Source organism: Myotis myotis, unplaced genomic scaffold (genome assembly GCF_014108235.1).
Source record: "Myotis myotis isolate mMyoMyo1 unplaced genomic scaffold, mMyoMyo1.p scaffold_m19_p_19, whole genome shotgun sequence".
Lineage (NCBI taxonomy): Eukaryota > Metazoa > Chordata > Mammalia > Chiroptera > Vespertilionidae > Myotis > Myotis myotis.
In genome coordinates, this window is record NW_023416323.1 from 10,617,869 (window position 1) to 10,639,480 (window position 21,612).

Below are 21,612 nucleotides of genomic sequence, written 5' to 3' on the forward strand. Positions count from 1 at the left end.
ATGTGCAGGAGGCAGCTGATCGATGTTTCTAACTCCCTATCTCTCTCCCTTCCTCTCTGTAAAAAATCAATAAAATATATTAAAAAATAAAAATAATAATAATAATAATAATTAAGAAATGGGCAAAGGATCTAAATAGACACTTCTCCAAAGAGTATATACAGATGGCCAATAGACAAAAGATGTTCAATGTCACTAGTCATCAGAGAAATGAAAATTAAAACCACAATGAGATATCACTTCACACTTGTTAGAGTGGCAATCATCAATCAATCAACAAGCAACAAATGTTGGTGAGGACGTGGAGAAAAGGAAACCCTTGTGCACTTTTGGTGGGAATGCAGACTGGTGCAGCCAGTATGGAAAACAGTATGGAGTTGCCTCAAAAAGTTAAAAATTGCCGAAACCGGTTTGGCTCAGTGGATAGAGCGTCGGCCTGCGGACTGAAAGGTCCCAGGATCGATTCTGGTCAAGGGCATGTACCTGGGTTGCGGGCATATCCCCAGTAGGAGATGTGCAGGAGGCAGCTGATCAATGTTTCTCTCTCATCGATGTTTCTAACACTCTATCTCTCTCCCTTCCTCTCTGTAAAAAATCAATAAAAATATATTTAAAAAAAAAAAAAAAAGTTAAAAATTGCCCTAACTGGTTTGGCTCAGTGGAGAGAGCGTTGGCCTGCGGACTGAAGGGTCCCAGGTTCGATTCCAGTCAAGGGCATGAGTAGGGGGTGTGCAGGAGGCAGCTGATCGATGTTTCTAACTTTCTATCCCTCTCCCTTCCTCGCTGTAAAAAATCAATAAAATATATTTTTTAAAAAGTTAAAAATGGAACTGCCTTATTACCCAAGCAATTACACTTCTGGGAATATATCAAAACACTAGAATTAGAATTTCAAAACACTAATTCAAAAGAATATGCACCCCCGTGTTCATAACAGCATTTACAACAGCCAAGATATGGAAACAGCCCAAGTGCCCATGAATAGACGAGTGGATAAAAAAGCTGTGGTACATTTTTAGTACACAATAAAATACTGATCAACCGTAAAAAACAAGGAAAACTTACCTTTTGCGAGAGCATAAATGGACCTGGAGAATATTATGCTAAGTGAAATAAGCCAGTCAGAGGAAGATAAGTATCATATGATTTCACTTATATGTGGAATTTAATGAACAGAATAAACTAACAAAGTGGACACAAACAACAGCATGGTGATTGCCAGAGCATAGGGGAGTGAGGGGAGGTAAAAGAGGGTAAAGGGGGGATAAATGGGAGTGGAAGGAGACTTGACTTGGAGTAAACACGATATACAGATGATATATTGTAGAATTGTATAGCTGAAACCTATATAATTTTATTTACCAATGTCACCCCAATAAATCCTATTTTTAAAAGGCATCTATAAAAAAAGAAAAATGCTTTGTGTTTTAATATCCCTCTGCAGGGGTCATTCAAGACAAATGCAGAAAACCAGTTAGGATGCCATTGAAAAGATGGTGGGCTACTGAGACAAATAAGATGCAGTAAGTTTGATGTTCAGAGGTTCCTGAGGATCTCATTTGGAGAGATTTTGTTGCAGAGACTAAGCTGGGTTTGATCAAGTGCATGGTTCGTTAGCCATGTCTACCAAGGACTTAGGAGTTCAAGGACAAGTATGCCATGTGTGCTATTCCTGAGATATGGGATAGGGCCTTGAAAAGTGGAACTCAGAGATAATGGGTGCATAGAAATAGGGCTTGGGGTATGATGGGTGCAGAGATGAGGGCTTGGGAGGGGTGATCTGAGCAGGATGATAGGGGAGGGGATTAGCAAGAGCATAGAGCAGGGGTCCTCAAACTACGGCCCTCGGGCCACATGTGGCCCACTGAAAACATTTATCCGTCCCAGGCCCGCAGTGCGCATGTGTGGAATGTGCACCGCACTCTCTGACTCCCCTCCTTCTCTCTGTCTCTGGACTCCTCCTCTCAGTCTCGGGTGTGATCGGACAAGTCACGAGCTTGCCTGTGCAGAGCCTGCTGCTGCCTGAGGACTGAGGTAAGAACAAGTTAGGATTTATTTTTTTTTTGAAGTTAGGAGGTCTATTTTTTTTATTTTGCAGTTAGTAGGGCCTTTTTTTTTTTGAAGTTAGGAGAGCCTTTTTTTTTTGAAGTTTTGTTTTTTCACTTCAAAACAAGATATGTGCAGTGTGCATAGCAATTTGTTCATAGGTGTTTTTTTTTAACTATAGTCCGGCCCTCCAACGGTCTGAGGGACAGTGAACTGGCCCCCTGTTTAAAAAGTTTGAGGACCCCTGGCATAGAGGCAGAGGTGCTGAGGAGGTTGCTACCTGGATTCTGCCTTACATGTAGTGTTCAAACTAAACGAGAGATTTTCTGATTAAATCCAGAGAGTTTGCTTTCCTTGAAGAATTGGCAAGACCTGCACATACACTGAATTAGAGCTAGGTGGAGGCTGCTTGCCCTGCCCAGTGCATGAGGCTCATGTCCCCACAAACTCCACTGTCTCCCTGGCCCCTGGGTACCTTTGTGTGATTTTGACAGCTCTGTGATGGGGGATAGATGTCTGCATGGCAGGTAAATGTCATCCCTTGTTCCAACACTCTGGACTTTATGGTGAGCACTGGGTTGAGATGGATTCTGATGCAGAGTTCCCAGAGGCTGGAGGGTAGGGGTTCCAGGACATAGGAATGGAACCTGGGATCAAGGGTAACCCAGTCAGGGACTGGGAATTGGCAAAGGTGTTGCCTGGAGTGAGGGGCAGGGACAGTCCTAAGCTTCGCTGCCCCTCAGTTGTCTAGATAGATGGTGAGAACTCTGCTTGGCAGACAGTGCTCTTCCTCTCAGTGCTGTTGGGCCACAGCTCTACCATGCAGCTCCTGCTGGCCCTTGGTGCCAACCCAAACCAATGAGTGGACAGGTGGTGATGCCCCCATACTCCCAGGGCCCTGGGTCTGAGCCCCAGAGAGCCAGGGCTCTCTTTCCCAGAGGACTCTCACTCCTTGATGACCCTCCTGTCCCCAGTGACCCCTCTTGACCTTTCAATTAACCCCTTCTTGTCCTCCAATGATTATTCCCATTCTCCTGGTGCCCCTCATGCTCATAGTGATCCTCTCATCCTCTCAAAGACCCCACTGTGTCCCCAAGCTATCCCTCCTGTCCTGATATCCACCTTCTATGTTCACAGTGACTCTTTTCATCCCCCAGTGCTCCCATTCTGCCACCTCTTGTCTCTGGTCCCTTTTCTAATCCACTCATGTCCTCATTGTTCAGCTGCTGCCTCAATTGCAGCACACTTGTGCACACAGATGTCTTCTTGGGCTGCAGCCTGGTGGTATGGCATGTGCTGCAGGTGGGGGGTGACCTGCATCTGCAAGAATAGCACTCCTTGGGACTGGGCAGAAAAGTTTGGTGCCAAGCAGAGCCAGGATGTTAGCAGCGGCCCAAGTGGACTGGGAGCATCAGGGCCAGCACCTTCACTCTATCTCACCCCACGTGCCCCTCACCCAGGAGCTTGAGATATTACAGCCCTGTCATTCCCACGTATTAGCAGTAGCACAGGGCGGTGAGTTGGCATGCCCTGCATCACTGGGCCAATTGCAGACTGGCTCTGGACATAGCCTGTGTGGCTCCCTGTCCTTGCTGCGGCTGGTGCAGACAGGCAACTGTCCACACTGTGAAGCCGCCACTCCCAGCTACCCAGGCTTACCTTCAGACTGCCCTTTACCCCAGGGCACTAAGGCCAGAGCAGATCATGAAACCCCCCAAATCCAGCCTCGGGGTTCAGTCAGCAGGAGAGGTTGGCAGAGCAGGGAGCATCACTGTCCTCTTCATGCCTCATAGTCCCGAACCCTTCCCCAGCTGAGCAGCCTGTAGCCACTGGGGCTGGTAACAACTATAGCCCTCATGGGCCCCAAAGAACAGCTGCCAGCCTAGGTGAGCCCTGTCACACTTATGAGAGCAGTTCACACACTAAGTGATAGCTCCTCCCACACCCCTGCCTGGCTGTCAAGAAGAAAGCTCCAAAGAGAGTCCAGACCTCCTGTTCCCCTCACAAGGAAAGCTCTTTCATCTCAGATGTACACTCTCTCCCCTCCCCATCTCCAGCCTCCTATGAAGGGGCCAATCAGAGCGTGGAAACAGACGGCTCCTGGAACGCAGGCTGATATACTGTTGGCTGACCTTCAGCACTGCAGGTATGCCACCCCCCCCTTCTCCCAGGTCAACCTAGTCTCCTGCTTGCCCTCCTGACTCAAGTGTTTATAAACAAAGGACCAGGGAGTATGGCAATGGCCATGGTTACAGTCTTCAATTCTGGACCAGTACCTGGCATGAAGCCCTCCTACTGAAGTGACCCTCCTCCCACTGAATAGTGGGTACCCAGTTCTGTGTGTTGTATCTCATAGGCTGCAGAGAGGAGGTAGGTGTACCACAAACAGGGAACAAACTGGGTGCTGGCTCTCCTGTCCAGTTGCTGGTATAGATCAACAGCCTCTGGCACATGGTGGTCTGTGCCCAGGGGTAGCCTCCACCCCATGCAGACTGGGGCCTCTTTGTGAGTAGCCTGCTTTCTCCTACCTAGCACCCTGCACCACCCAACCTGCTGCTGCTGATGGCACTGAGCCCTACGGCAGCCCTGTTGGGGCTGTACTTCCTCTTCAAGCCCATGTGGCTGGGCTCCCATGTGGCTCTGCACACGCAGGGACCAGGCAAGGGCAGTCTCGCACTAAGCCAGGCCTGCTGCCCAGCCACTGCTACTGCAGGCAAAGAGGCTCTGTTGTTTCTCCAGGCCCACTGGCATGCCTGTGGCAGCCTCAGTTTGCATCTGTGCAGCTGGTGAGGCCAGGCCTGGCCAAAGTGGGCAGCCTGGAGCATGGGCGCTCACTACACCAGTGCTGGCTGCAGCCCAAGTGAGTACATGTCTCACCTGCCTGCCCAGTGTTCTTGTCTAGTGGTCAGTAGCTTAGCAGGCCCTTCATTCTCCATAGGCCTCAGCAAGGTTACCTCTGGGGAGGCCCAGGCCCAAGACTACCCCACCTCCCGAACTGTACCCATGGCTGCCACTTGAGCTCATGTGCGGTGATATGCCTGTGGCCACCTCAGACCTCTACAGCTGCTGCACCCTGGCCCAGGAGGTCTTCACTGGTCAGTAAGTGACTCTACACACTGCCCTATTGAGGTACCTGGCCGGTTTGGATCCTCCAATCATGCTTCCTCATAAGAGAGCTGGACTGGAAAAGAGCGCCTGAGGTAAAGGCTAACCTGGAGGCAGTCTAGAGCCTGGCCTTGGAACCCTTGGTGCCAACCCCCTACCAGGCCTTGGTTCGGGCTGGGCTGGACCAAGAGCCTGCTGACTGGTGGGCAGCCTGCAGAATACCCGATACCAGCCATAGGAGGCCATGGCCCAGGTATAGGACAGGTTGGCAGGGGCGGGTAGTGGCCGGGGAACCTCCGCAGGGCTCATGTTCCCACATCCAGCCTCCTTTCAACAGGATTTGTCTCCTGGGGTGAGCTCTCTGGTGAATTGGACCACACTGTGCCCTGCACTCCAGGGTTCCCCACCAATTTAGAGAGCAAAGAGGGGTGGTGGCAGGTGCTGAGCACAGCTTGGTTGTACCCCCTAATTCCAACCAACTGGTTTATACCCCCAGTGACACTGTACTATGAGCTGGCTCCCAGAGGCAAGACTATGCTCAGACCTGACATCCCAAGGCCCCTCCCCATTCCAGGTAGGAGCCAGGGCAGGGATGTGGAGAATCAAGGGAGCTGTGGGGCACCTAGGCCACCCATGCCAGCTCTCTGCTGGCCGTGAAGACTCCTGAGGTCACAGGCCACAGAAGAGCCCAGAGGGGCCCAGCCTAGGACTCTGGCAGCATCCCCAGTGCCAGCTCTGACCTGTGCCTAGGCCACAGCCGCACAACCAGGGTCGGCCTGCACCACTGCCTGGAGCCCAGCTCAACAGTATGGCTATCCCTAAAGGTCTGTGTGACCATTCAGTCCCTAACTTGTGACCCATCCCCCCAGTAGTCACCAGTTTCTTTGGCTGCCTCTCCTCTGTACAGAAACCACTTCCTGGGACTCCCAACCGTCCCCTCACTGACCTGTGAGCCCTGACCAACCCTGCTTCCCCCATGGCTCTGCACTGCACTCCAGCCTTCAGGACTCAGCTTCCCTGCCAGGGAGCCAGGGCTCTGGTGCAGCTCTCAGCCAAAATCCCAGCTCTGCAGGGAGGCTTCCCATACCCTGGAGGCTGCTGGCAGAGAAGGCCACCAGGGCAGGTGAAGCAGAAGACCCTGAGATCATGCCCTGACCCCCCATCCCCCGACACACACACACACGCACACACACACACACACACCACCAGGTCTATCCTGACCCCCATGGCCACTGGTGGCAGCTCCAGCCTTTTCCCCTAAGGCAGCCAGCCCTGAGCAGAGAGGAGGTCCCTTCTTCAGCAGGCACAAGTGAGAAATGGGCCCTGGTAGGAGGGACTGGGGGCCCCTTCCTCATATCTGAGGTAACCCTCAGTCCATCCCTTCCCCACTACTCCCCAGGATGGATCTGCTGGAGATTATAGCAGAGCTGCAAGGTGGATGCCAACTCGGAGGCAGGCCCAGCCTGGACCCCACTCCTGACAGATTCTTAGGATATCCACGGCCCCTCTGCAGTTACTGTCCCTAAGAGTCTCTCAAGAGTGACTCCCCACTCAGCACCTGCTGAAGTGATAAAATGATAAAGCAGCCCAGCCAGTTTGGCTCGGTGGTTGAGCGTTGATCCATGAACCAAGAGATTACCAGTTCCATTCCCAGTTGGGGTATATGCCCAGGTTGCAGGTTTGATTCCCAGAAAGGTGTGTGCAGGAGGCAGCCAACTGATAATGCTTCTCTCTCATCGATGTTTCTATCTCTCTATCCCCCTCCTTTCCTCTCTCTCTAAAATCAATAAATACATATTTAAACAAAAATGATAAAGCAGCCCATTGCCTCTTTGTTTACTGAGCCTAGTCTCAGCATGACACTAGCAGCCACATTTTCACCATTTTTATTCATTAATTTTGTCAGATGGTTTAGTGGGGCATGTGGGAGATGGGCAGGAGTTGTCCCCCAACCCCTGTGCATAGGTCAGGACATGCTGGGGGCTCCTGGAGGAAGAGGAAGGGCAGTGTGTCAGCCTAGCCCTCAGATTTGTGTGAGAGCCCCATGATAGAGGTTGGTGGGGGTGCCCTTAGTCCAGGGTAGGGAAGCCATACAGGTTAGGGATCCACATCAGAAGCAAGTTACAAAGTTAGAAACCTGGAATAGGGGTCAGGAGCTCAAGAAAATACAAAACAAGGAATTGAGTTGGGCCAAGATCAGTGAGAAGGGAAGGAAGGTCTCTGCTCTGGTTCAGCAGTAACTTCGGGTCTGGCCCTCAGAGTGAAGGGACCAGCTGGGAGTGGGGTAAGGGGGTGGGGGACCAGCCCCCTCCCTTCCTTGGCCCCCATTCCTGTACAAGGACCCTCGGTGGTGCTTGCCCTGCCTCCCATAGGCTGGTGGAGCTGCCCTGTAGTACAGGAGAGGCTCAGGAGAGCCCCAGGCCCCAGGCACCCTGTGAGGGGTGTGAGGATCCCAGAGGGCCCTCTCTTTCTGGGGAAGATGGGGGGCTGTGGGGCCTGAATCTGAACGGCTATGGGGATGAGCAGGAGGGGAAGAGGAGCTGGAAGAGGTGGATGAGGGACCCCTGGGCCCTAGGGCTAGGTTGACATAGAGGGGTTCAGGCCGAGTGGGGCACCTGGCAGGGTGCTGAAGGGCTGAATAGCCCAGGTGGTTATGGGGAAAGCAGGAGGGGGGTGGTGGGTAGCTGAGTAGGAAGTCAGGGGACCTATGGAATGGTGGTGATTGGTCAAGCATGCCATATGAGGCATTGAGTCTATCTGGTGGCATGGAGTGAAAGGGACTCCAGGACTGGGTGGTGCCAGAGTAGGGGGACCCCTCACCCGCCTCAATCTCATAGTACAGGTTCTCTCCCCTGTCAAGTGGTGCAGGGGGACCCAAAGGGCTCCTCCAGACTGGGGTTGGGGAACTGGGCTGGAAGGATGAGGAGCCCAGGGGGTACAAGCCTGGTTTTGGGACCCCAAGAAAGGGTGGCAGGCACTCCTGGGGAGCTGAGGAGAAGCAGCCAGGGGCTCTCACGGAAGAAACAACCTGGAGGAGACAGAACATAGGAACTGGGACAATGTCTCTGGCACATCCCTGAAGCCCCACCCTTCCTGAGCTGGGCACTGACCTGGGCAGAGCTTCTGTGTCCCCTCCTTGAGATCCCCATGGGCCGCTGGCTCCTCACCAGGCTCCCAACACTTTGTTGCCGTGGTAGGGAGGGTGAGGGTCCTGGAGCCCAGGCTTCAGGGTGGGCTAGGGAGGGGGCTGGTGGCCCACTCCCTGAGGTCCCGAGGGGCTCACCACCCACCTTCAGGGACAGTGAGCAGTAGAAAGGGGAGCGGGGAGCCGATGGGGTACTCCCATGCTCCTGTTGGCTCTGTTTCTGGGCCACCTGCTGAGCCTGCTCAGCCAGGGCCAGGGCCATGAGGCGTGCTGGGTTCTTGGGGGGTGGAGGTGGGGCCCCCCCAGGGCGCAGGAGGGACAGGGGTGGGGGCAGTGGTGAATCCATGACAGGTCCTATACAAAGAGGAATGGGAAGGGGCGTCAACCAGGTCTTGGATGCAGCCTCAGGGTCTGTGAGGGTGTTGGATGGGTTGAGTAGGACTCACCATGCTGTCGTTGGGCTTCCCCGGGACCAGGTAGTGCTAGGTTGCTGCTGACCTCCTGTTGACAGGTGTCACTCAGCTGGGCTTCAGCTCCATGTGGCAGCAGGGGGATGACATGGGGGCACAGGCCTGGGCTGGGGCTGAGTGCTGGTGTTGGGGTGAGTGAGGCAGGTGTTCCCCCAGCCCCCAGCAGCTCCAGAACAGCAGGTGGCACTGATACAGACAGGGGCTCTGAGATATCCAGGGCAGTGGACAAAGCAGGGCTGGTGGGCCCATGGGGCAAAAGGGCCTGGGAAGTTGCCCTGGGTGGAAAGGCAGAAGCAGAGGCTGGGGGGGCCGGGCTGGCAGGAGGTGCAGGGTCCCCTGGGGTAGGGCTGCTGCAGCGAAAGGTAAGGGGATCAAAGTCGAGCCCCCGGAGCCCCTCCAGGCAGTGAGGTGGGCTGAAGTCCAGATCATCACCATCATCTAGCCAGGCTGAGGTTCGGTGAGAGGGGGAACCGGAAAGTGCTCTGAGCCCAGCTGCTGAGGATGAGGAGGACTCAGAGGATGAGGAGGATGCAGAGGAGGACGAGGACAGGCTCTCACAGGAGCCCGCCGGTGCTGGACCCACAGGGAAAGCATCACTGCTAGAGTGGGGTCGCCGTAGCCTGCTCAGCCTCTGGAGGCCTGGGGGGGAGGAGGGGCAGTTAGGGGTCAGGGCTCAAAAGTTTACATACCCACACATTAGTGAGAACAGGGCACACAACCCAGGAGGCTGGGAAATAACATGCAGAGGCACTTCCCTGGGTAGGGCCACAACGGCTGTGAACCCAGGGAGAGCTGTTCAGACTCACAGTGACAAAGGAAATGAATGGCAAGTCCCTGGGGAGAACCATTCCAGACCCAAGGGCCAGAATAAAGTCTGACAACCCCACGGCTATGAGCATGAGACCAATAGGATCCCAAACCAGGCTGCTGGGAGTACAGGCTGGGGCGACCACATTTGGAAAACAATTGGGCATTTTCTTGTTCAGTTGAACATGCATATACACTAGAGCAGTGGTTCTCAACCTGTGGGTCGTGACCCCTTTGGGGGTCGAACGACCCTTTCACAGAGGTCGCCTAAGACCATCGGAAAACACATATATAATTACATATTGTTTTTGTGATTAATCACTATGCTTTAATTATGTTCAATTTGTAACAATGAAAATACATCCTACATATCAGATACTTACATGACGATTCATAACAGTAGTAAAATTAGTTATGAAGTAGCAACGAAAATAATTTTATGGTTGGGGGGTCACAACATGAGGAACTGTATTAAAGGGTCGCGGCATTAGGAAGGTTGAGAACCACTGCCCTAGAGTATGTGTAGAGCTCTCTCAGGAGTGTGGGCATGGCAGGGAGCACCCATAGAGCCCCCAGATCCATCAGGAGTGGGATGGACAAGCAACTCCCGATGAAATATCCACATGGAACACTAAAGATCAGCAGGCAGGAGTGAGCCTGAGCTATACCTGGCAACACGATGGTATCTGTAATGCAGTGGTGAATGAAGTTAAGTTCTACATACAGCACTAAACCCCCTTTCTTATGATACCTTTAATTGACATTTTAAAATGACTAGAACTGCTCAATGTTTATGTATACATCTGTACGTGATAAAACCTTAAAACCAAGGATGACAGCCCTGGCCAGTGTTGCTAAGTGGTTAGAATTAAGCCCACTCACCAGAGAGTTCTGGGTTCAATTTCCAGTCAAGGGCATGTACCTGGGTTGCAGGTTCGATCCCCGGCCCTGGTCGGGGCATGTGCAGGAGGCAACCAATCAATGTGTCTCTCTCACATAGCTGTTTCTCTATCTCCTCTCTCTCTCACCCATCTTCCTCCCTTCTACTTGCTCTTAAAAGAAAAAAAGAAATCAACGGAAAAAATACCCTCCAGTCAGGATTAATAAACAAACAAAAAAATCAATGAGGATGATGAGCATCTAATCTAGAGGATGCCTCTGGTGGATAGGCAGCAGGTAGGAGAGGGGAGGAGCTTGAACATAAAGTAGTGGGGGTTCTTCTAGTTCTGGCCAGTGGGTACATGGGTGTTCATTATATTATTTATATTTTTTCAAAAGGAATGAATAAGACTGTTTGAAAGGACCCTGAATGGACCATTGATCACAGTGTGTTATGAACTAAGGGTGATGCTTTATCCAATTCATCATACCCAATGTCCAAATTAAAAACTATAAACCACCAAAACCCCCAAATTTGAAGTACAGCATTTGGAGGCTCCACCCCACCACAGGCCAGGCCACCCTGAGCTCACCAGCCCCGCTGGCCTGAGATGACAGAGACTCCTCACTCTTGGCAGATCGGAGTGTGACTGTGTCAGGTCGGTTGCCTGCAAGGAGATTAGAAGGGTCACAGAGGCACTCCAGAGTGCCTCCCCCACACCATGCTGACTGCCCAACCTCTGACCTGAAGGCTGTGGTGGAGCACGCATCCCCCCCAGCCAGGGAAGAGGCTTCTTCCGGGGAATGCTGGGGCCGCGGCCCAGTGCAAAGAAAGTCTTCCAGCTGCTACCACCTGGCTTCCGCTGTTTCTGGCCTCTCTCCCCTTTCCTCCTGGAGTTTGGGTGAGACACAGGAGGCAGTCTGAGAAGCTGGGACCTCAAGGCTTACCCCTCCACTCCCCTGCATCCCACTCACCTTTCCACAGGAGAGTCTGAAGCCTTGGGAGCTGTGGATTCATTGGGTGTCCCCAGTCGGCCCTGGGTTCGAGCCTGGGCTTCCTCCAGCGTCAACAGGCGAGTGGAGGGGCCACTGCCCACAAGGGACTTGGGCCTGGGAAGGAGGCAGCGGCCTGGGGAGTTGGGAAAGTGGGCAGCTGTCAGCCCAGAGAACGTTCAAGGTAACAGGTAAAGCTAAGTGCTACTGCCCAAGCTCTGGCCCCAAAGCATAACCCCCACCCCGGCTGGCAAGGCAGGGAACCAGAGAGGATCAGGTGGGAATGGGTGGGCAGCAGGCAGGTGAGCAGGAATGAGGCAGAACCAGCTGATGAGGCAGCTCCCAGCAGCCAGCAAAGGCAGTGGCTCTGGCTTCAGTTACCTCGGGCCAGAGGACCCTCCGATGTGCTGAATCCTGATTGGACTGGGGTCCCGGGCAGGGTGGGGAGTCTGGGTGGGGCCTGGGCAGGGTCAAGTCTGGGGACCTCCCACCTCCTCCCAGGTGGACCTCTGGCCCCAAGCACCCCCAGGAGCTACAAGGGGTGGAGGAAGAACGATGTCCAGGCCAAGAAGTGGGGATCCTGAGCGTAGGAGCTGAAATGAGAAGGGGAGGGAGGGGAGGGAGAGGCCGGGGCGGGGTCCTCAAGGAGCCAGGAAGGAGGTACAGCTTCAGTGGGTAGGGACAGGGCTAGGAGCCCTCCTGCCCTCCCACTGCAGTCCTGACAATGAGGAGGCAGTAGCCAGGACATCAGGAGATAGGACAAGCATACCTGCAGGGTCGAGGCCAGCAGAGGTGAAGGTGTCACTGAACAGGACATCCACATGGGTGAGCAGGAATTCCACCACCACTGACTGCACCCGCACCTCACGGAAGGCTGCTGCCCCACCCAGCCCCACTGACTCCAGCTCCATGGACCTGAATGGGAGAGGGAGAGGGAGGTCAGGTGCCTTGAGCCACAGCTGGAGGAGGGGGAGGGTTGTGACTAGGTTAGGTAGGGAGCTAATAGAAGCAAAGACTGTCATTCAACAGCTCTGATTTTATCAAATTGATCACATCTACAACTTGGTTCTCAACTTTTCCCCAGCTTGCTCCCTCACCACCTTCCCCATCTCAGTCAATGCAGTCCTTCAGTGGTTCAGGCAAGACACCTTGGAATTGTCCTTGACTTCACTCTTTCTCTCACACCCACATCCAATCTGCCCAAAAACTTTTTGTGTTCCCCCCACAAAATCTGTCCAAAATCTAAACTAGTCTCCCACTCTACTGCCCCACTCTCCATCCTCTCCCTCCTGGCTGTCACAGCCACCTTCTTCCTTGGCCCCTGGTCCCACCCCACCCCCACAGTCTGCTTCTCATGCACAGCTGGAGGAAGCTATGAACACCTCCTGGCACCTCACTCCTGGTGAAAGCAAAGTCCTCACAAGACTCATAACCTATAAGTCACTCCTCCGCTATCTGGGCCCCCATCACCTACCTGCTCTCATCATCTCCCTCTCAGTCCCTTACTCAATCGCTCACTCAGTTCCAGACACAATGGCCTCCCTACTGTTCCCCCTGACCCAGCCTCAGGACCACTGCCCTTATTGTTCCTTCTGCCTGGTTTGCTCTTCCCCAGATATCTCACCTTCTACAGTTCTTGACTCAAATGTTACCTTCTCAGTGGAGTCTTCCCCATCTACCTTATTTAAAATTGTAAACTTTCTCTGTATTCCAGGTCTATCTGTGTTTCTTTCCCCCCATAGTTCTTACACCCACCACGTATTTTATTTAGGACAGAGAGCTTGCCTGTCTCGGTCACCATCAAATTTGAGACTTTCTGTGCTGCTGGCTATTGAAGACTTTTTACTGAAGCCTTCCCTAACACTCTACACATCCCAAAATGCCATGACCCTGTGCATGCCCCTCCCTGCGTTGTAATCTTTATCCTTGTCACTCACTGCTATCAGACCATTCTCTGTGTTTTCTTGTTACTAGTTCCTTGTCCACCTCCCCAGGAGCACAGGATCTTGCTCACTACTCCATCCCCAGTGCTGAGAACAGGGGCTGGCACACTGGAGATATTTAATAAATTCATGTTGAATGAAATGAACAAGAGAATCAAAAGTTGGGTGAATTCCTAGGGTAGGTATAGAAGTAGGGGGAGACTGGGGCTCAGCCCATGGGAGGGAACTGTGGGTGACAGGCTGGTGAGCTGCCAGCTTACCGTAGCAGGTTGGGCGCCCAGACAATGGCCAGGTTGCGGGCATGCATGCTGGTATTGGCACTGTGTCTTGCCATGCGGGCCAAGTGCCTCAGCAGATACTCCAGGGTCCTGGGGTGGGAGTGGAGGGGGACACCTGAGCCTCAACTCCCTTGTGAGCCCACCATAGCCCTTCCCTACCCCTCCTGGTTTACCTATAGTGTGGCGGGGGCAGTTGTTGGATGACGTCATGGACACGCACCAGGCGTTCGTCCTCCCCAGGTACTGACATGGCCTCCTGAGATTGTGCACAGGCATGATGGGGACTGGGCCCAATGCATCCCAGCACCCTCCAATCTCACTATCTCCTTTACTCACACTGAACTTCCCGTAGAGCTGATACGTGAGCAGGGGGTTGGGCAGCTCTCGGAAGTAGAGCTTGCAGAGAGAAGACACACTGTGAATGTCCTGTAGGAAGGTGGGGCCAGACAGTTCAGGGATCCTCTCACTGTCAAACTCATGCCTGAGGCCACCAGGTCGAAGAAAAGAAAGACTCGTGTCAGAGCTGGCCCGCCTGGCTGTGCACCCCATACCCACACTGTCCACAGATGGATGCAACCCTCTTCCCGCACTGTGTTCCTCAAAGGACAGAGACTTACTTCCTCTGCCCCAAGGACAGGGGTGCTCTTTTACAGAGGACACTGACGCTCCGGTGGGAGGTGTCCCTCCTGCAGCTACCCAAGGCTATCGGATTCCAAAGCACGACCCTGCTACTGCTACTTCCACCACCTTATGCCATTCTCCTGACTTCAAGAGGGTCACTGGAAAACTGGCTGAAATCCCAGTAGCCCCTCCTCACAACTGCCTGGTTGTCTCACTGCTTGAGGGGAAAAGCTCAGTGCACATGAACTCATGCTGCGTCTCTCACACCTCGGGGCTCTATACTCTCACTTCAGGGCCTCCTGTCAGTCTCAACACTTGTGCCTCACTCCTTCCCATTCATGTCTCCTCAGTTCAGAACCCTCCAGTGTAAAAGCCAAAATCCAAACAGTTGTTAAAAAGGCCTTGCACACTCGGCCCCTAATTACTTCTCAGACATCATCTCCTGCTACTTTGCCTTTTGGACTGCCTGTTCCCTCCACCATGAATGCTTTTCCCAGAATATCCACATGGCTCGCTCCCTCCCATCCTCCAAAAGGGGCTCCCCTCCAAGAGGCCTTCACTGCCCACCCTATTTAACACTGCAATATCCCTCCCAGATTTATTATGATTCTCCTTACCCCCATCTCTTGTGCTCCATAGCACTTGTCACCTACTAGTAAACTCTCTCATTTCCTTGTTTGTCTCTACCTCTAGCATGTGAGGGTGGGAATCTCTGATTATCTCATTGATCATTGTGTCCCCAGTGCCTAGTGTTTGGCATGTAGCAAGTACTCAATGAAGGTTATCTCTCTATTTCCAACACTCATTCTGCTCTCACCTTTCAGGCCTCAGCTGGAGTCACTTCCTCACAGAAGCCCTCCCTGTCCACAGCCCTGATCCAACCCCATTACATGTCCTCCCAACTCCCAAGAACTCTTGTCACCAGCACATGGCACAGGGCCTAGACTAGAGATGATGTTCAGTAAGTGTTTGTGGAGGGAAGGGTTGGTGGAGGGCCCTCACCGTAGCCTCTGGATATTGGATGACACGCCTGAGAGTCGGTAGATTCCATCCACCACCCCATGGGCCTCAATAAACTCAGAGCAACAGCGAAGCACCTGGGGCACTGGGAGAAAGCAGTGAGGTCAGGGATGGGCAGGTCAAATCCTGGGTAAGAGGGGTGGGCTAGGCAGATGGGCCCGGACCTCACCGTCCTGGCCTGAGTTACTGAGGTGCTCTCCAAGGTCACAGCCAAACACCCTCTGCCGTAGGATACCCCGTTGTCGCAGCCGCTGCCGAGAAGGGCGGGAGCGCATGAAGGTGCGAAGGAGGCCAGCCAGCTTCCCCCGTGGCCGGGGCACAGCTGTGAGAGTAAGGCAGGCCATACAGGGTCAGTGCAGTTACCAGTCTGATATGAAGGAGGCATAGCCTCTTATTTCCATTACCTGAGGTCAAAGAGGAGACACCCTGGGGAGCTGGAACACCACAAAGGAGACCATCGGCATCTGTGGGGTGAACAGTGGGTGGGAAGGATGGACAGCAGGCAAAGGATGCAGGAAGGATTCCCCACTTTGCTGCCGGCACTTACCCCCCTTGAGTCCTGGACAGGGCCGCTCTGTGAATAGCTCCACACACTCGCTGGGGAAGAAACCGACCTGAAGAGGGTTCAGGGTCAGTGCCTGGGCCACCCTAGCTAGCACAGTGCCCTAGCCACCAGTCTACCCCAACCCAGGCTCACCTGGAAGCCTCGCTTGCCCCGCCACCAGCTCCGATCCTCTGTGGGTGGCATGTCGATCACGGAGACAATGTCTCCCACCTAGGAGTGGGCAGATGAGATGAGGGAGGGTCAGAAGTGGCCGGAAGAGGGGAGTCCAGATGGAGTCTGCCCCGCCCCCCACAGCCTCACCTCGAAGGACAGCTCGTCTGGTGCCTGAGCTGTGTACCGTTTCACCACATGGGCAGCAGCCACCGCGGGGATATTGAGGGAGGCCTCCTCACTGAGGAGCAGTCGCCTGCCATGGTTGTCCAACTGAGGTGGAGGGTGAATGTGGCAGGGAGAGGCCAGAAGGTAATAAATAATTAAGGCAGAGAAGGTTCTTCCAGGCCCAGTGGAGGCCACTACTTGCTCCTCATCTAAGGGCACCAATCACTCAGAGCTATTGATCAAACACCTAAATTCATGCCCCTTCTAAAACAAGACCCCTTCCTTCCTCTCACATGCCTCAGGATTGCTCTACCCTGAAGTCCTCCTGATACACCCCTGCACCCTCTCCATCCACAGCAGACATTGCACATCTGCTCTCTGAAAGCTGCTGGCTTAAGTCACTCTTAGCCAGGCATTCTTCTGTGAGTTACAGCCAAACCTATTTGATATACCTTGAAATTCTCACGTCCCCACAGCCCAACCCCTGCTAACACACACACACACACACACACACACACACACACACACACATACTCATTCTAACAGACATACACCCAAACAGACACTGAAATGCCAGTGACTCCTCCTGTCTGGCTCATTTCCTTCCTGTGCCCACACACACTCCCAGGCTGGTTCTCACTCTTCAGACATGCCTCACTCATTCCCAACTTCAAGCCCCGTTGCCCGGCCCACCTCCATCCAGGTGAGCACAGGCCCACAGTTGAGGTTACTGTCCACCAGTCCTGACAGGGTCTCCAGGTATTGCAGCAGCAGCGGCACCAGCATCTGTGGTCAGATTGTCAGGGTGGGCTCTTGTGAGGAGACACCCGTGAGAGCCCATTGCCCTTCTATACTGCCTTAGCTTGCCTCTAAGCAGGACAGAAATTCAACCTCAAAGAATGGGTGCCACTCTACTGTTAGGTACTAAAATATTGTCATGGTAGTTGGTAAACAGGCTACGTCAAGCTCCTGTGTGCTTCCACTGGTCTGGCCATATTGACCCTCCCATGGAACTCTTTATGATCCTAAAATTAAGAGGGCCTCCAGAACCCTGTTGCAGTCCTATGGTCTCTCCATTCTGATTGGTTGGGACTCAGGCCATACTTGTGATTAAGTATTTATCAATCCCTCCTGCCTTGATGGTTTCACACAGCGATGATGAGGACACACCATGGCTGAGGCAGGGATGGGATAACAAGAAGTTTACCTGGGCAGCCCTGGCACCCTCTGGGGGTGGGGGGAGCTCTGGGAGACAGGAAAATCTCCGGTCAAATATGCACCGGTGGAGGTGGGTATCCAGGGAACGGAAGTCATCGTAACTGCGGAGAACTGGCCAAGAACGGCCCTGTGGGAGGGTGAGGGACAAAAAGGAGCAATGGTCCCATTTCACTGAGCTGACGACCATGGCAACCAGTCCGACAGGGCAGATGAGAGGCAGGGTGGCCTTACCTGACAGGTCACCTGCACCCCAAACACCAGCTCATTCTCCCCAGAGAAGCTAGAGCCATCACGCTCTGGAGACAGTAGGAGCTGTAGAGGGAAAGAAAAGCCCAGGAAAGAAATGCTCACTTTTGTTCCTGTCCTAACCTCTCCAGGCTGGCACTATCTAGGGATGGGGCTGTGCTCCCCAAGGGCAGGGCCTAGTGATGCCTCAATCAGAGTACAGGGTCCTGGCACAGAGCACACACCTAACAAAAAGTTGCTGCAGAATGAATAAAGGAACAAACGATGAGTGAGGAACAGCTCTCCCTTCCCACCCTGCAACTCCTGCCACTGACTTCTTGGATGGGTAGAGCAGCCAGTCCCAGGGACAGATCTCAGGGGTAGGGTGGCTAACATTGCTTCATGGTTGGGTGGGATCTCATCTTCCCACCTGGGTGAAAACCCTCATACCTGAATGTGGCCAAAGTCGACATTCTCATAGTGGAAATGCGCACAGTCAGCCAGCCGGGGAAAGGGACCGCGAGGAGCCGAGAGCCTGGAAGACAGGGGACACATCACTAGTGGCTTCTGTGCGTGGCCCCCTCCTAAGCTGGGCCTCTCCCACACCTCTCACCTCTTCCCAGGCTTCTCCTTCACACTGGGACCCCCAGTGGGGGGCAAGGGCTGCACTGAGCCCTCCCCTGGGCCATCCAGGCTGTCAGTGCTGCGGGCCTGTAGAGCAGAAAGAAGAATCAGAGGCCCCCAGAGATGGGAACAGAGACAACAGGAGCATTGTTATCTGCCACCTTGAGCCCAGAGGCCTGAATCACTCCATACACTGCCCTGAGCATGGAGTAGCAGAGGAGGTCAGGGGGAGGTGAAGACCAGATGAGGATAGTTTTTCATCTTCCTGTGTGGTCTGGGGTGGGAGGGCTGGAAGAGGAGGGGCCCAGGGTGAGGCAGGAAGAAAGAAGGCTGGTACCATCTCTTTGGATTTAAACTCCTCCTGTAGCCCCTGCAGAATATAGTCATCTTCCAGTTGTGCCTCTCCACACCTCTCATCACTGTCTGGACAACCACAGCTCCCAGTTTATCAGTCTTCCTGCTTCCAACCTCTCCCCTCCTACCAGCATCTCCACAGCAAGCACTAGTATAATTTTCACACAACACACATCGGCCTCTGTCTCTCCATAGGTCATGGACCTTCAATGGCTCCCTGTTGTCTTCAAGATAATTCTCTGGTCTCTGTTTACCTCTCCACCCTTATCTCTTCCCACTGCCTCCACTCTCAGACCTCTCAAATTTCTGAGAGCCCAACAAAAGCACCATCTTCTCGTTTTCTTCTAGGCCTTTGCAGAGGCTGTCCCCACTGCGTGGAACACCTTCCCCATTCTTTCACTAGGTTCACTCTTCCTCATCTCTCACATCTCAGCTCTTCATGTTTCCTCCTCAGTTCTCCCTGACCCTTCAGGCTGTATCAGTCACCTCTCTGGACTCTCCCATCCCCTGAAGTTCCTCCATCCTAGCTTGAGGACTCTGCCTGGTTTTCCCCATCATAGTCCTGAGCACTCTGAGACGTCACTATCTGGCGACAAGTCCATCTCCCACACTGGACTGTGACCTCCCAGCTAGCTCCCCAGCATTGCCCAGCAGAGGGGGGGGGGGGGGGGCAGAATTGGTGCCTGATTCCTCGCTGGGTCCCCATGCCCAATTTCAGCCTAGCTGCCAGCAGGGACCGGATAAAATCCGATGAATTAACCAGCTGTCAGATGGGGATTTCCCAAACTGGCTCTAGCTTCTCCCTCCTTCATCTCCCTGCAACCCCAAGTTCAACCTTGGGTCTCCCCCTCGGATCTGTCCCCCTCCAACCCATGAAACCCCCCAAGGCAGGACGGGTCCTGACTTTCTGTGTCTAGAGCATGGGCTTGCAGAGGTCTCAGTGAATATCTGTTAAGTGAGAGAATGAGGGAATGGATGAATGAGCAGGAGCAGCGGGTGGAAGAGGGAGCCGGTAGGGGAGGGAGGATGAGGACAAGATGGAGAGGACCCAAGGATCGTGCTGGGGTTGGAGTGGAGTAAGTAGGAGGGGAGCAGCTGGAAAGGATGAGGTTCAGGCTGATGGGAGCGGAGGAGGTTTGGTTGAGTGGGCCTGGGATGGGGAGAAAATGATGAGAAAGAGAATAAAAGGGTTAGGCTGAGGATGGAGCTGAGTGGGGGTGGGGCTCGAGATTGGAAAAGTGGCTGGTGGGCGGAGGGGGAGGGAGGCCCGGTCGGGTGGAGGTTGGGACGAGGACAATGAAGGCGGCGCGGGTATGGGGGCTGGTGAGGAGCCCGGGGAGCTTCCGCAGGCCCCCGCGGGGGCCGCTCGGGGGCCGCCGGATCCTTCCCGGGACCAGCCCCTCCTCCTCCCAAGTCTGAGCCCTCGGCCGCAAACACCCATCCCGGCCGCGGAAGGAGATGCACGCTGAGAGGGCGGGGCCGGGTGAGGGCTCGGACCGAGCCGGGCTGGGGACCAGAGGACCAGAGACGAGGGGTGAGGGGCGGCGCGGGCCCCGGGCTCGGGCGGGGCCGGGGGCGGGGCGCGCGGGGCCGGGCCGTGCATGGACAGACTGCCACGCGGATGGTCTTACGGCCGCGTAGGCCCCTCACCACCATGGTCGCGTGGCCTCCTCAGGCGCTGGCCGCGCTAGACCCCTCCATCGTCGTCCTCGTCGCCGAAGCCGCCGCCATAGCGACACAAAGGGGAGGGCGCGAGCCGCGCGCGGGCGACTGTAGTCTCCGCCTCTAGCCGCTCAGCCGCTGGCCCCACGGGGGCGGGCACAGCGGGGGCGCGGCGCCGCTTCTCATTGGCTCCACCCTCGGCCTAGGACGCCCCACCCACCTGGCGGCTTTTCATTGGCTTCGGCTTGAGCACCATTCCCGGCTGGGTCTCTTCGGCCCCGCCCCGAAGAGTTTGACAGCGCCACGCCCAGGACCTCTTTCATTGGCCGTCGTCCCCCGAGACACCCGCCAGGTTCTTTACGCTTTGCTTTTTCTAACGCTAAGCAAGGGCCTCCCCTCAGTCTACGCTCAGTGACCGCTCCTCTGACACTCATAACTGGATTCTCCCGTGGGCTCAGGGCTTTTCTCCATCCGCAAGCAGCTTTTCAAAGTTCCAATCCTCTAAGCCACACCTTGTCTGTCCTGACCCCAACCCTGTCTTCAATATACTGAGGACATTCGCCCATGGGCATTTTCCACGGACTCAAATGCCCTGCCTGGGACATAATTCTAGGCACTCTGCGACTTGGCTCTACCCACTGGATATTTCCTTGCCTTCTCTACTGTTTTTTACAGGTCAGCCTCCAGCCTTGAATCCTTTTTCCTAGGAGTAAGTTTAGCCCAAAATGCCAGAACATGGCCATGCCTCCCAAAAAGCCAATCCCAATCTTTCCCGCTGCTGACGAGCCAGATTCAGAAAACACTAACACCCTTTCCAAGAGAACTCTCATTGGTCATGCCTTCAACAAGGCTTTCACCTCAGAAGGTTCATCCTTGACCCACCTACTTATTCAAAAAACTCCTACCACTTATTTAATTTGTGGACACATCAGTAAACAAAACAGGAAAATGTACCCTGCCCACATGGAACTAAAAAACTAGTGGGAGAAAACAGTGAACAAAATAAATATTTAAAAATAAAGAATATTAGAAGGTGATAAGTTCTATGGATAAAAAGTAAGCAGGACCCAGCTAGTGTGGCTCAATGGTCATGGTTTAATTCCTGGCCAGGGCACATGCCCGGGTTGTGATTCCCAGTATGGGGCATACACGAGGCAGCCGATCAATGATTCACTCTCATTATTGATGTTTCTATCTCTCTTTCCCTCTCTCTTCCTCTCTGAAATCAATAAAAAAATTTTTTTCAATTAAGCAGGGATTGGGGGGAGTACTGGAGGAGGGGTCAATTTACAGTTACTCACTTCAATTTATTAAATTTGCAGACCTCACTCTCATCACA

At 53.9% G+C, this 21,612-nt stretch overlaps 1 protein-coding gene across 1 annotated transcript; it reads right to left on the bottom strand.

Annotated features, from left to right (window-relative positions):
• Positions 1-6,938: 6,938 nt before the first annotated feature.
• On the bottom strand, positions 6,939-20,406 carry ARHGAP33 (Rho GTPase activating protein 33). Its single transcript, XM_036346527.1, has 22 exons — positions 20,262-20,406; positions 18,247-18,344; positions 18,084-18,168; positions 17,640-17,720; positions 17,398-17,535; positions 16,884-16,976; positions 16,173-16,295; positions 16,005-16,082; positions 15,855-15,921; positions 15,712-15,771; positions 15,477-15,629; positions 15,290-15,392; positions 14,003-14,147; positions 13,840-13,922; positions 13,649-13,756; positions 12,215-12,360; positions 11,428-11,581; positions 11,198-11,343; positions 11,046-11,120; positions 8,743-9,405; positions 8,262-8,650; positions 6,939-8,179 (listed from the first exon to the last, which is right to left on the bottom strand). Exons 1-22 carry the CDS (start codon positions 20,265-20,267, stop codon positions 7,382-7,384), a joined length of 3,792 nt encoding a protein of 1,263 aa, XP_036202420.1. The 5' UTR covers positions 20,268-20,406; the 3' UTR covers positions 6,939-7,381.
• Positions 20,407-21,612: the final 1,206 nt, after the last annotated feature.

What these genes read in the sequence shown, in the direction of transcription:
- ARHGAP33 (XM_036346527.1), bottom strand. An exon ending in CTGTGCTCACCTGGATGGAG is followed by an intron (nt 16,296 to 16,883) that starts GTGGGCCGGGCA and finishes CCTCCACCTCAG; the next exon opens with TTGGACAACCATGGCAGGCG. An exon ending in TGGGCGCCCAACCTGCTACG is followed by an intron (nt 12,361 to 13,648) that starts GTAAGCTGGCAG and finishes TCTCCCATTCAG; the next exon opens with GTCCATGGAGCTGGAGTCAG.